This window comes from Oncorhynchus masou, chromosome 23 (genome assembly GCF_036934945.1).
Source record: "Oncorhynchus masou masou isolate Uvic2021 chromosome 23, UVic_Omas_1.1, whole genome shotgun sequence".
Classification (NCBI taxonomy): domain Eukaryota; kingdom Metazoa; phylum Chordata; class Actinopteri; order Salmoniformes; family Salmonidae; genus Oncorhynchus; species Oncorhynchus masou.
The window spans coordinates 58,557,725-58,571,856 of NC_088234.1; the positions used below are offsets into that span (position 1 = coordinate 58,557,725).

At 42.7% G+C, this 14,132-nt stretch overlaps 1 protein-coding gene across 1 annotated transcript in view; it reads left to right on the top strand.

Moving 5' to 3' along the window:
- LOC135511111 (inactive phospholipase D5-like) overlaps positions 1–14,132 on the top strand; it is a 57,884-nt gene that overhangs the window by 40,828 nt on the left and 2,924 nt on the right. The window contains exons 3-8 of the mRNA XM_064932651.1: positions 5,803–5,995; positions 8,276–8,384; positions 9,513–9,637; positions 11,028–11,225; positions 12,346–12,482; positions 12,720–12,885. Coding sequence (XP_064788723.1) covers positions 5,803–5,995; positions 8,276–8,384; positions 9,513–9,637; positions 11,028–11,225; positions 12,346–12,482; positions 12,720–12,885 — 928 coding nt within the window. The remainder of the gene's footprint in view (positions 1–5,802; positions 5,996–8,275; positions 8,385–9,512; positions 9,638–11,027; positions 11,226–12,345; positions 12,483–12,719; positions 12,886–14,132) is intronic.

The following is a 14,132-nucleotide window of genomic DNA, read 5'->3' on the forward strand; positions in this document are numbered from 1 at the left end:
ACACACTAATTCCAATATGTTTACCTTATATTCAGCACTCCTGCTGGGCTAGAATGGGGTTTGAAACATTAAGGAGAGCAACTGAATTTGCAATGTACAGAAATGTACTGCGTGGTGTGTCTATGAAATTGAAATAGAACACATTCTTGGCAGATGTAACACAGTTCTTAGAAGATTTAATTCAATTACTTATGATCAATTAGCTTTGATGATGTCCTTATGGCCAAGCACACAGTTTGACGTACATCTGTGTTCGTTATTGTCGGATCTGTGTTTGTTGTCAGGTTGCTATGACAGCCTAAGTCACTGATATATGTTTCACTTAGACCTGGATACATTCATGGAGAGACAATAGACACTGTGTTTCTAAAATGTATTTCAAGTTTTAATGTCATGTGCACTGAACTGCCTTTCTTGCAAGCTCCAAACCCCAAATGCAGTAATCAATATCAATGTAGCACTAAAAATAACATAACAAAAACACACAACAAATAAGACCATGAGAAAGTAAGAAGCTATGTACTGTACAGGGTCAGTTCCAATACCATTGGACAATGTGCAGGGATACTGGAGTGATACTATGTATTAGGGTCAGGTGACTAGGCATCAGGATATATGAATCGTAATTGATTGTATGCGCACACGTGTGTGTGTTTGAGTCCTGTGAGTGTGCATACAGAGGGTGCAGAAATAAAACACGGGTCAACTCAGTCCGTGTAGCCATTCTGTTAGCTATTTACCAGTCTTATGGCTTGGGGATTGAAGCTGTTCAGGAGCCTATTGGTGTCCAGACTTTTATTAAATCCCTTGTTTTTTTAATTTTAATCCCATTTTCTCCCCAAATTCATGGTATCCCATTGGTAGTTACAGTCCTGTCCCATCGCTGCAACTCCCGTATGGACTCAGGAGAGCCAAAGGTCAAGAGCTGTGCGTCCTCCGAAACACAACCCAGCCAAGCCGCACTGCTTCTTGACACGACACCCGCTTAACCCTGAAGCCAGCTGCACCAATGTGTCAGAGGAAACACTGTACACCTGGCAACCGTGTCAGTGTACATTGCGCCCGGCCATCCACAGGAGTTGCTAATGCGCGATGGGACAGGAACATTCCTGCTGGCCAGACCCTCCCCTAACCCAGACAACACTGGGCCAATTGTGCGTCACCCCATGGGTCTCCCAAGATGCTCTCAATGTGGCAGCTGCAGAACTTTGAGGATTTGAGGGTCCATGCCAAACGTTTTCAACCTCCTGAGGGGGAAGAGGCACTGTCGTGCCTTCTTCACAACTGTGCATGTGTGAGTGGACCATTTTAATTCCTTAGTCATTTGGACACCGAGGAACTTGAAGCTCTCGACCTGCTCCACTGCAGGCCCGTTGATGTAGGTGGAGGGTGTGCTTGCCCCCCCCCCAGATCCACGATCAGTTCCTTGGTATTACTGATGTTGAGGGAGAAGTTATCCCGGCACCACACTGCCAGGTCACTGACCCCCTCCCTGTAGGCTGTGTCGTCGTAGGCTGTGTCATCATCGCCGGTGATCAGGCCTACCATCCTCATGTCGTAAGCAAACTTGATAGTGTTGGAGTTGTGCATGGCCACACAGTTGTAGATGAACAGAGAGTACAGGAGGGGACTAAGCATGCACTCCTGTGGGGCCCCCGTGTTGTGGGTCATCGTGGTGGAGGGGATGTTGCCTACCCTTACCACCTGGGGTTGGCCCGTCAGGAAGTCCAGGATTCAGTTGCATAGGGAGGTGTTTAGTCCCAGGCTCCTAAGCTTGGTGTCGTGTCTTTGGCTATGCCGGATTAATTGATATGACATGCTATTCTATAAAATAATTGATCCGTAATTAATATTACCTGATTGAGCTAATCATATAAATGTAATTAACTAGAGAGTCGGGGCACCACAAAATAATATTTATAGAGCTGTTATCTTCTGAATATACTCTTAAAGACCTAGTAATATTTTACATCGATAGCAGTCAATATTAATCGTCACCTTAATTCAGTCTCATCTGAATGTTGTAAATTCTTGGTTATCGTCACGAACCCTGGCTAACAAGTTGAATCAGCAATACAAAATTGGGTTTAATTATCTATTTACTAAATACCTAACTAATCACACAGAATTACACATACACATAATTGATCATAACTTGATTACAAATGACGTCATAAAGAAAAACGTCATATGACAGATATGACAGCTTGTTACACAAAAGAAAGGGGGCTGGGTTTGAGTGAAAGAGCGGGAAGACTGATGAAGAAAGGGCAAAGCTGTGCTATCGTAAATACAGTATCTGATGCATTCTGAATTACCGCCTATTTGGAAAAGGAAAATGCAATAAATATTTACTCTGAGCTGCGCCTCGGTAGGTTGGTGATAGATGGAAGGCCTTGTTGCCAAACCGAGTCCTTTGTCCTTTGAAGAATGTCCCTGGTGGTCAATTGGATACGTTGTAGTAACGTTGTTGTGTGATAGACGGGATACTCTGTCTGTTCCTTCCTATCCCTCGTTTGCAGCTGCTGTTGCTAACTCCACGGCTAGGAAGTATCACTTCTGTAGTGAATAAGAGTTCAAAGTACATACCATTCGCAACCAAAGCTCACACGGATGTTGGCTTCGTTCTGAAGTTATTATCTGAACCATTCTGACATCGGACCGTCGTCCTCACATCCTCGGAACAGGAGGTTATATTGTCGTCAAGGCTTTATATAGGAAGGGAGAAAAGGGGTGTGTTTCATAGTTAACAACCTATGTCTCTTCATGTGGGCGGGCCACTTAGTCGGGCCTAATTCACAGATGACAACCGAACTGACATCATATTAATTAAGTACCACCGCATATGTTCAATTGGTCGGATTACCAGAATATAGTTCATTTCCCCTCACCTTCTGATGTTCCCAGAATCTCTATGTTAACCAAGGTGTTTGCAAATGTAACATCAGTAGGGTAGAGAGAGGAAAAAGGGGGGAAGAAGTATTTATGACTGTCGTAAACCTACCCCCAGGCCAACGTCATGACATTGGTGAAGAGCTTGGAGGGGACAATCATGTTGAACGCTGAGCTGTCGTCAATGAACCGCATTCTCACATACAGTTGAAGTTGGAAGTTTACATACACCTTAGCCAAATACATTTAAACTCAGGTTTTCACAATTCCTGACATTTAATCCTGGTTAAAATTCCCTGTCTTAGGTCAGTTAGGATCACCAGTTTTATTTTAAGAGTGTGAAATTTCAGAATAATAGTAGAGAATTATTTATTTCATCACATTCCCAGTGGGTCAGAAATTTGCATACACTCAATTAGTATTTGGTAGCATTGCCTTAAACAATTTAAACTTGGGTCAAACATTTCGGGTAGCCTTCCATAAGCTTCCCACAATAAGTTGGGTGAATTTTGGCCCATTCCTCCTGACAGAGCTGGTGTAACTGAGTCAGGTTTGTAGGCCTCTTTGCTCTCACACGCTTTTTCAATACCGCGCACAAATTTTCTATAGGATTGAGGTCAGGGCTTTGAGATGGCCACTCCAATACCTTGACTTTGTTGTCCTTAAGCCATTTTGCCAGAACTTTGGAAGTATGCTTGTGGTCATTGTCCATTTGGAAGAGTATTTGCGACCAAGCTTTAACTTCCTGTCTGATATCTTGATGTTGCTTCAATATATCCACATTGTCCTCATGATGCCATGTATTTTGTGAAGTGCACCTGTCCCTCCTGCAGCGAAGCACCCCCACAACATGATGCTGCCACCCCAGTGCTTCACGGTTGGGATGGTGTTCTTCAGCTTGCAAGCCTCCTCCTTTTTCCACCAAACATAATGATGGTCATTATGGCCAAACAGTTCTATTTTTGTTTCATCAGATAAGAGGACATTTCTCCAAAAAGTACAATCTTTGTCCCCATTTGCAGTTGCAAACCATAGTCTGGCTTTTTGATGGTGGTTTTGGAGCAGTGGCTTCTTCCTTGCTGAGCGGCCTTTTGGGTTATGTCGATATAGGACTCGTTTTACTGTGGATATAGATACTTTTGTACCTGTTTCCTCCAGCATCTTCACAAGGTCCTTTGCTGTTGTTCTGGGATTGATTTGCACTTCTCACACCAAAGTACATTCCTCTCTAGGCGACAGAACACATCTCCTTCCTGAGCGGTATGACGGCTGCGTGGTACCATGGTGTTTACACTTGCATACTATTGTTTGTACAGATGAACAGGGTACCTTCAAGTGTTTGGAAATTGCTCCCAAGAATGAACCAGAGTTGTGGAGGTCTACAATTTTTCTTCTGAGGTCTTGGCTGATTTCTTTAAATTTTCCCATGATGTCAAGCAAAGAGGCACTGAGTTTGAAGGTAGGCCTTGAAATACATCCACAGGTACACCTGACTTGAATGATGTCAATTAGCCTATCAGAAGCTTCTAAAGCCATGACATAATTTTCTGGAGTTTCCCAAGCTGTTTAAAAGGCACAGTCAACCTAGTGTATGTTAACTTCTGTCCCACTGAAATTATGAAATAGTGAACATTCATAAGTGAAATAATCTGTATGTAAACAATTGTTGTAAAAATGACTTGTGTCATGCACAAAGTAAATGTCCTAACCGACTTGCCAAAACTATAGTTTGTTAACAAGAAATTTGTGGAGGGGTTGAAAAACAAGTTTTTTTTAATGACTCCAACCTAAGTGTATTTAAACTTCCAACTTCAACTGTAGGTATTCCTCATACAGTATAGGTGGGTGAGGGCAGTGTGGAGTACAATTGAGATTGCGTTGTCTATGGATCTGTTGGGCCGGTATGCAAATTGGAGTGGGCCTAAGGTGTCTGGGATGATGGTGTTGATATGTGCCGTAACCAGACTTTCAAAGGAGAGGTTGAAAATGACAGTGAATATACGTGCCAGATGATCTGTGCATGCTCTGAGAATGCTCCCTGGAATACTGTCCGGCCTTGCGAGTGTTAAACCTGATCTAAAGACCTTACTAATGTTGGCCTTGGAGAGCGAGGCAAAGTAGAGATTTCCTGCTGGAGTGCCAATTTGGTGGGGTAAAGAAAAAAAACAACAACTTGGGTTCAAATTCTTTTAAATTCTTTTAAATTCTCATGTTCAAATCCCCGAGCTGACAAGGTACAAATCTGTCATTCTGCCCCCGAACAGGCAGTTAACCCACTGTTCCTAGGCCGTCATTGAAAATAAGAATTTGTTCTTAACTGACTTGCCTAGTTAAATAAAGGTAAAATTAAAAAATTACTTTAAGTATTTCAAAGAAAACAAGTACTATTTGAACCCAGGCTTGAGACTTCACTGGTTTAGAAGCCTTTTTAAACTTTTCATCTTTGATTTCCATTACATTTATGATACTATAATTCACTCTACTTGAAAGCAGCCGGATGCATAGATAATGATTCTAAATGATGCCCTGGAAAATGTGATACAGTTCCATTAGAGTTCTGCCCCGGTGTTCCTGTTAGAAGGCAGTCCAGCCACTCTTCTATTCACCCCTACAACCGATCTCGGTGATAAATGTCTAGATGGATAATTTTCTAAAATATAGTGTAGGAGGTAATCATAGGTGAACGTCAATGCATATGACCTCGTTTTACAACATCCCAAGGCAGCTGCACAAATTACAGATGATTCTGTGGCTAATGCAGACAGACATAATTGTCTCTGTGCTGTAAATTACTCTATTAAAATAAGTTATTTAATTAAACTTCTCTGGCTTCTAGGTCTTTTCAATTACAAGGCTGAAAAACAGCCATGTGTCATTAAATTAGTTTTTTTTTCTCATTTTCAATCTCAGGGTAGTGCTTGTGGAGAATATTCCAGAAGATGTCACCTTCTCTGAGAATGCTACGTCCCACCTCCCCCTCTCTGCTGGGCTGCACAGCCTGTTGGACCTGGCAGTGGCTGGTCACTCTGTGGAGATTGTGTCACCTCAATGGAACCTGAACCCCTCCGACTATGAATCCAGATTCCTACAATCTTCTAGGCAGGTAAGCGCAACAACCAAACAGGTAGCACCCCCAGGCCAAATAAAGCATTACTGTTTATCATACCTAGCCATAACACTGACTTTACGTGGCAATTTTACTTATGGTCTTTTTCTTGTCAACAAATCCAAATGTATTGTATAAGATGCTCATTACTGTTCTTCCACCAAGAATACAAATAGCTCAAGTTCAAGTTTTATTGTAAAAGCACAGTGAAATGCTTAACTGCGAGATCTATCCAACAGTGCACTTATTAATAAAATAGTCTAAATAATCATTTAAAAAAAGTACATAATAAAGAAAACAAGAAATAAGAAACAGCTGTATCCAGGGACTATGTATACATATCTTGTTCACCTTATTCCAGCTGCTGTGACTTCTTGTTGCTTCAAAGATCAGCCTTAAGTCCAGTCCAGTCCATCGCTCACACATTGTCTTTATAGACTTATGCAGACTGGGTATGGCCACTTTCTGCCAGAATGTGCCATTAGTAGATTGCAGCCAAAGCCAAGCCCATCTATTGTGTTGGCACACCAGTAGACCCCCCCCCCCCCCCCCACTCCTGCTTACACCGAGGCTAAGGTTACACAGGGGTTTGTTTGGCTATAATGGCAGCGTTGAGGTTTGGACAACCCCTGTATCTACCCACTGCCATTTAGTTCATTAGGCCTAATGGCACCCTTTGGCAGTTTAACTGGAGAGAAATTGCACTTGGGGGCTCTCTGGCCTAGACAATTATAATTGCTGGAGCCTGGCCCAATGTTAAAAATTACATTAAAATAAAATGCATTTTTGGTTATTTTTTTAATTAATTTTTTTACTATAATCACAATTCAGCAACAAACAAAAAAATATTTAGGAAATCTGTTCCCAACTATTCCCACGAAATAAAAATAGATACTTTTGTATATATAGTGTATGTGGACACCCTTTCAAATGAGTGGATTTGGCTATTTCAGCCACACCCGTTGCTGACAGGTGTATAAATTCAAGCACTCAGCCATGCAATCGCCATAGACAAACATTGGCAGTAGAATGGCCTTACTGAAGAGCTCAGTGACTTTCAACGTGACAAGTCAGTTTGTCACATTTCTGCCCTGCTCGAGCTGTCCCGGTCAACTGTGAAGTAGAAGTGTCTAGGAGCAACAACGGCTCAGTCGTGAAGTGGTAGGCCACACGAGCTCACAGGACGGGACTGCCTAGTGCTGAAGTGCGTAGTGCGTAAAAAAATGTCTGTCCTCGGTTGCAAAACACTCACTACCGAGTTCCAAACCTCTTCTGGAAGCAACAACCGTACAATAACTGTTCATCGGGAGCTTCATGAAATGGGTTTCCATTACCGAGCAGACTCATACAAGTCTAAGATCACCATGCGCAATGGCAAGCCTTGGCTGGAGTGGCGTAAAGCTCGCCGCCATTGGACTCTGGAGCAGTGGAAAAGCGTTCTCAGTAGTGATGAATCATGCTTCACCATCTGGCAGTCCGACTGACGCGTTTACACTGATGCCAGGAGAACGCTACCTGCCCCATAGTGCCAGGTTTGGTGGAGGAGGAATAATAGTCTGGGGCTGTTGTTCATGGTTCAAGCTAGGCCCCTTAGTTCCAGTGAAGTGAAATCTTAACGCTACAGCATACAATGACATTCTAGACGATTCTGTGCTTCCAACTTTGGCAACAGTTTTGGGAAGGCCCTTTACTGTTTCTGCATGACAATGCCCCCGTGCACAAAGCGAGGTCCATACAGAAATGGATCAGTGTGATCAGTGTGGAAGAACTTGACTGGCCCGCACATAGCCCTGACCCCATCGAACACCTTTGGGATGAATTGGAACGCCGACTGCGAGCCAGGGCTAATCGCCCAACATCAGTGCCCAACCTCACTAATGCTCTTGTGCCTAAATGGAAGCAAGTCCCTGAGGCAATGTTCCAACATCTAGTGGAAAGCCGTCCCAGAAGAGTGGAGGCTGTTATAGCAGTAAAGGGGAGACCAACTCCATATTAATGCCGTGATTTTGGAATGAGATGTTTGATGAGCAGGTGTCCACATACTTTTGGTCAGGTAGTGTATGATTGTGTCTCAATGTAATCTTGGTATGAAATGATTGTTAGTTTCAAATGCAATATATTTTTGAGCTTACTTGTGGTCATTTTGCAGTGTACAAATTATTATAATTACATTTTGGCCCCCGACTGACTACTCGCTTTGACAAATCAGCCCGTGGCTGAATTTAGTTGCCTACCTCTGACCTATGGTGATCCAATTGATTGTGTTCTTGGTTACAGGGTCAGGCTTTGCTGCAAAGACTGCAGGGGCTGAAGAAGAAGGGAATCAATTTGAAGATAGCCAGTGGAATGATCAACTCTTCAGAGCTGAAGAGCCTGTCTCGACACAGTGAGTCATGTTGTCAACCACAAGACCAGAGCTACAGTGACATTTACATTCCGTATACAGTATATTGCCATTTTATAGAAAATACTGGGTAGTGAACGGTGTGTCAGGGAAGCGACTTAAAGGGCACACACCCTTACGCAATGCACCAATAGGGTTAACCCCATTGCTGTGATGCCTGTTGACAGGATGCATAGGGTGTTTGCATTTCACACCAGTGACCCGGGTTTGCTTCCCTCCGTCGCCATTCGCTACAATGGTGTCAGAAGTGGGATGGCGGCTGTGAGGAACGCACGGCCCGGACATGTCAGGGGTCTGAGTAGTCAAAGCACAGGAACTTGCCTTCCCGTTCACACTTGAGACCCAGGTTTGCTTCCCTGCCCCACCGTTCACTACAGTATCTACAAAATGGTCTCGGCACTTTTATCTCAAAGAGGGATATTACATCATGACTAATCTTACATGCAATATTAACATACATTGCTGTGAAAAAGTATTTGCCACCATTCTAATTTTCTCTACTTTTGGATATTTTGATACTAAATATTATCAGTTCCTGGAATGGTCTGATCAAAGTCGAGACCTAATCCCAATTGAGATGTTGTGGCAGGACTTGAAATGAGCAGCCCACAAATGTCGCTGAGTTTAAGCAGTTCTGCATGCAAGAGTGGACCAGAATTCCTCCACAGCGATGTTAGAGACTGATCATCAACTACAGGAAGCATTTGGTTGCAGTCATTGCAGTTAAAGTTGGCACGGCCAGTTATTGAGTGTTAGGGAGCAATTACTTTTTAACACAGTGGAATTGGGTGTTGCATAACATTGTTAATTAAATAAATAAAATAAGTATACATTTTTGGGGTTATTTGTGAACTCAGGTTCCCTTTATCTAATATTAGGTTGAAGATCTGATTACATTTACGTCATTTAGCAGAGGCTCTTATCCAGAGCGACTGCATTTTCATACCTTTTTCATACTGGTCCCCCGTGGGAATCGAACCCACAACCCTGGTGTTGCAATAACATCCTGTATCAAAAATATGCAAAAATGGAGAATCAGAAAGGGTGCAAATACTTTTTCACAGCACTGATTTCTATCTCTGTCGATTCTGTCTTTTCCTACCTGTGTAGGTGAGGTACACTACATTAACATGACAGCCCTGACCAAAGGCTTTCTGCACTCTTCTTTCTGGGTGGTGGACAGGCAGCACATCTACATCGGCAGCGCCACCATGGACTGGCAATCACTGTCCACGGTATCTTAGTATATTCACTTCATTATATTACCCACCTGTGTATATTTCTTTATTTTCTTTACCCCTTTTCTCCCCAATTGTGTGGTATCCAATTGGTAGTTACAGTCTTGTCTCATCGCTGCAACTCCCGGATGGACTCGGGTGAGGAGACAGTCGAGAGCCGTGCGTCCTCTGAAACCCAACCAAGCCACACTGCTTCTTGACACAAGGCCTACTTAACCAGGAAGCTAGCCGCACCAATGTGTTGGAGGAAACACCATACACCTGGCGACCGTGTCAGCGTGCACTGTGCCCGGTCCGCCACAGGAGTCGATGGTGTGCGATGGGACAAGGACATCCCTGCTGGCCAAACCCTCCCCTAACCCGGATGATGCTGGGCCAATTGTGCACCGCCTCTTGGGTGTGCGACAGCACCTGGACTCGAACCCAGAATCTCTAGTGGCACAGCTAGCACTGCGATGCAGTGCCTCAGACCACTGCACCACTCGGGAGGCCACCTGTGTATATTTCTGTAACATTTATTCTCCATTCAATGAGACCAGTCCACCCATGAGTGCTCCTCATACTGACTAATATGTTCCATACCTTGATTACGTAAACACTTTAACCAACCTACTGTGTACACAAAACCTGTTTTCATTTGAGGTCTGATATTACAGGCACTTTGAGGGTACTGTGTACAACCATCAGCTCTGGGGATTTTTGTCCAATGACTCTGCAATCAATATTTATTCAAACACTGCTAGTTACACTAGGAGAACCGCATCCATTAATTGGCTTAGGTTGCACAAACATCCTGAATATAAAAGAGATGCAACTTTTTATAGTTGGCAGAAAACATCACCGTTTTCACGTGCGTACGAGAAAGGACAATACTGAATTAATTAAGTGAGGACAAAAAGGGAGCGTGGTGCTGCTCAAAGCTGAAAAAGTACAAAAGGTTGATTTAAAGTGTGACCCCATTCGCTGTACCTAGCCCGTCTATCTTTATCACTTCACTGAAATAAACATTTGCTTGAGAAGTGCATCACTTGAAACCCTGCTGTGAGAAGGGATGGGAGATTTGGTGATTGGAAGGGCCTGGAGGACTACCTGCCTCGTCCAGGGCCAGAGGAGGGCAGAAGACTATGGGGAGGATTCAGGGCTGGAAGGGAGAGGAGCACTGGGCTGTGGAGAGGAAACAAAAAAAGAGGACAGGAGGGAGAAGGGAAAATGAAGTGTGGGGAGTAGGAGATGGGAGGAGAGGGAATGGAAAAGGGGGAATGGAAGGAGAGGAGGGGGAGGCAGGATGAGAAGAGATGTGTGAAGTAAGGATTTGGTATGGGTGGAGTGCCTGGGGGCACATGCTAACACCGTACAACATCTGTGCTGTTGCTTTGTTGTCTCTCAGATGAAAGAACTGGGCATCATCGTCTACAACTGTAGTTGCCTGGCACTGGACCTGCACAGGGTATTCAACCTCTACTGGCAGCTGCAGTATAAGGACTTTATACCATCCATGTGGTCCAAAAGGCTGAGCGCCCTGTGGAACAAAGATGAGAACCTTCCACTTCTCTTCAACAACACCAAGGCTGAAGTCTTTGTCTCTGTGAGTGACAACTAATCGTTCTCTCACATGGCTTCATGCATAAGGACAGGAGTTTGTCTGGACGATGTGACCTTTTAACAAGGGCCTTGAAATTATTTTTTAGCATTCTGTATCAGTAGTAATTTGTATCATTCTGAAGCAGGCTCATTTTATACTAAATTAATGAATACTTTACAGAGATTGTGAATTCTTTGGGGTTTTTCTTGCTAGCAATAATAAATTGCCAATATTTATGCATGCTATTTGAAGACTTTTCTTGGTTAAAGCCTTTACATTAGTCCTGTTATATAAATGATGTAAACATTTGCAATGTCCTCCCACAGTAATAACTTTGACGAGAGGTGACAGTTGGGTGAAAAAAGCTATTGTCTTATACAGCTCGATATGACTAATCAGCTGGTGTTTTAAGTACGCTAATGGGATGAAAAATTGCATTGCTTCCAACAAAAAACATACGTTTGGCTGGTTGTAAATTAGGCCAGTCGATGAACATTTCTGAAAAACAGAGGGAACGTTAATCATCAGAAGTATTGATAGCATGGAACTGTGATCTGTCATTTTTCTCATCACACACATCCTATGGGTGACAGGGCTTTAGGCTGTGCGGCTCCGTTGCTGAGGAACACACTTCCAGACACTATTAGGGCTGCAGAGTCTCTGGCCTCCTTTAAGGCACAGCTCAAAACTGTGCTGTTCAGAAAAGCTTTCAAGGACCTCTGTTAATTCTGTTCTCATGTCCTCCAGACCTGTATATAGCTTAGATTGTTGTCTGTGTTCTATGGTCTGTGTTTTTTATTTTTTATTTTATTTTATTGCACCTTGGTTGTGAGAAAAGAGCTTTACCAAATAAATTAATATTATTATTATATATCAAGAAATAAAGAACAGAGACAGGATCAGTTAGAGACAAGTAGAGAGAAGGTAACGATGCTGTTGGAATCCTAATGGACAATGATATGTTCCAAGAGGTAGTGGTGGTGGTGATGATGATGACGATTTGATAACAATAATGAGGACGACAACAATGACAATGATTCATTGCATCTGTAAAGCCTTGGCATTGACATGAGGGCCTCCGTTCTCTACTCTCCAATGATTTAACAGTCTTATCTTGTGGCAGAGCTCTCCAGATGTCTTCTGCCCTAAAGACAGGACCAGAGACCTTGATGCCATATCCTACGTGATCCAAAAGGCCAAGAGGTTCATCTACATATCCATTACAGACTATCTGCCTCTCACTAACAGGAATGCTCACAGGTGAGCAATTTGTTGACACTGACAGCACCTGATCACCTTATTGTTCATACTGACTGCACCTGATCACCTTATTGTTGATACTGACAGCACCTGATCACCTTATTGTTAGTGTTGTATTGTTCACCCATTTATACAATACAATGACAACTGATAGGATGAAACCGATAGGATGTAACTGTGTATAATGACCTGTAATTACCAAACAGATTAGTGTGTAACTCTTTGCTACCTTGGCAGATACTGGTCACGTATAGACGGGATGCTTCGGGAGGCCTTGATCCTGAGGAACATCGAAGTGCGTCTGCTAGTAAGCTGCTGGGAGCAGACGCATCCCTTGACCTTTAACTTTGTGTGGTCCCTGAAGACCCTGTGCATGGAGCTGGCCAACTGTTCAATGGAAGCTGTGAGTGTGGACACCACATGCCTACATCCTCATTACCTGGATACAAACTGATGTTATACAGAATCATCATAGCTACTTTACCAGGCTCATTATACCTACAGTGAGCTGGGACAATTATACATTTTTATTTTATTTGTTTAATCTATACTCCACCACTTTGGATTTGAATGATACAATGACTGAGGTTAAAGTGCAGACTGTCAGCTTTAATTAGAAGGCATTTTCATCCATATCAGGTGAACCGTTTAGAAATTACAGGACTTTTTGTACATAGTCCCCCCAAATTCACTTATATGTATTAAAGTAGTCAAAAGTTTAGTATTTGGTACCATATTCCTAACTTGCAATGATTACATAAAGCTTGTGACTACAAAACTTGTTGGAGGTATTTGCTGTTTGTTTTGGTTGTGTTAAAGATTATTTTGTGCCCAATAGAAATGAATGGTAAGTAATGTATTGTATCATTTTGGAGTCACTTGAATTGTAAATAAGAATATAATATGTTTCTTAAACCAGGGGAGCATCTTTGGTTTTAGAAGTGGGAGGGACAAAAAAAAGTTAAATCAAAATATATTTTATATTTGAGATTCTTTAAAGTGGCTACCCTTTGCCTTGATGACAGATTTGCACACTCTTGGCATTCTCTCAACCAGCTTCATGAGGTAGTACCCTGGAAGGCATTTCAATTAACAGGTGTGCTTTGTTAAAAGTTAATTTGTGGAAGGTAGGGGGGGTATACAGAAGATAGCCCTATTTGGTAAAAGACCAAGTCCATATTGTTATTTTATTGCTTCTCTTTAATCATTTGTTACTTTGTTCTTTTTTTCTCTTAACTGCATTGTTGGTTAAGAGCTTGTAAGGAAGAATTTCACTGTACCTGTTGTATTCGGCACATGTGATTTGATATTATGGTAAGAACAGCTGAAATAAGCAATGATAAATTCAAGTTCATCATTGCTTTAAGACGTGAATGTCAGTCAGGGTGGAAAATGTCAAGAACTTTGAAAGTTTCTTCAAGTGCAGTCGCAAAAACCATCAAGCACTCATGAGAACCGCCCCAGGAAAGGAAGACTCAGATTTACCTCTGCTGCAGAGGATAAATGGACATTAGACTGGTGGGAATCTGTCCTTCGGTCTGATAAGTCCAACCGCCGTGTCTTTGTAAGACGCTGAGTAGGTGAACGGATGATCTCTACATGTGTGGTTCCCACCGTGAAGCAGAGGTGTGATGGTGTGGGGGTGCTTTG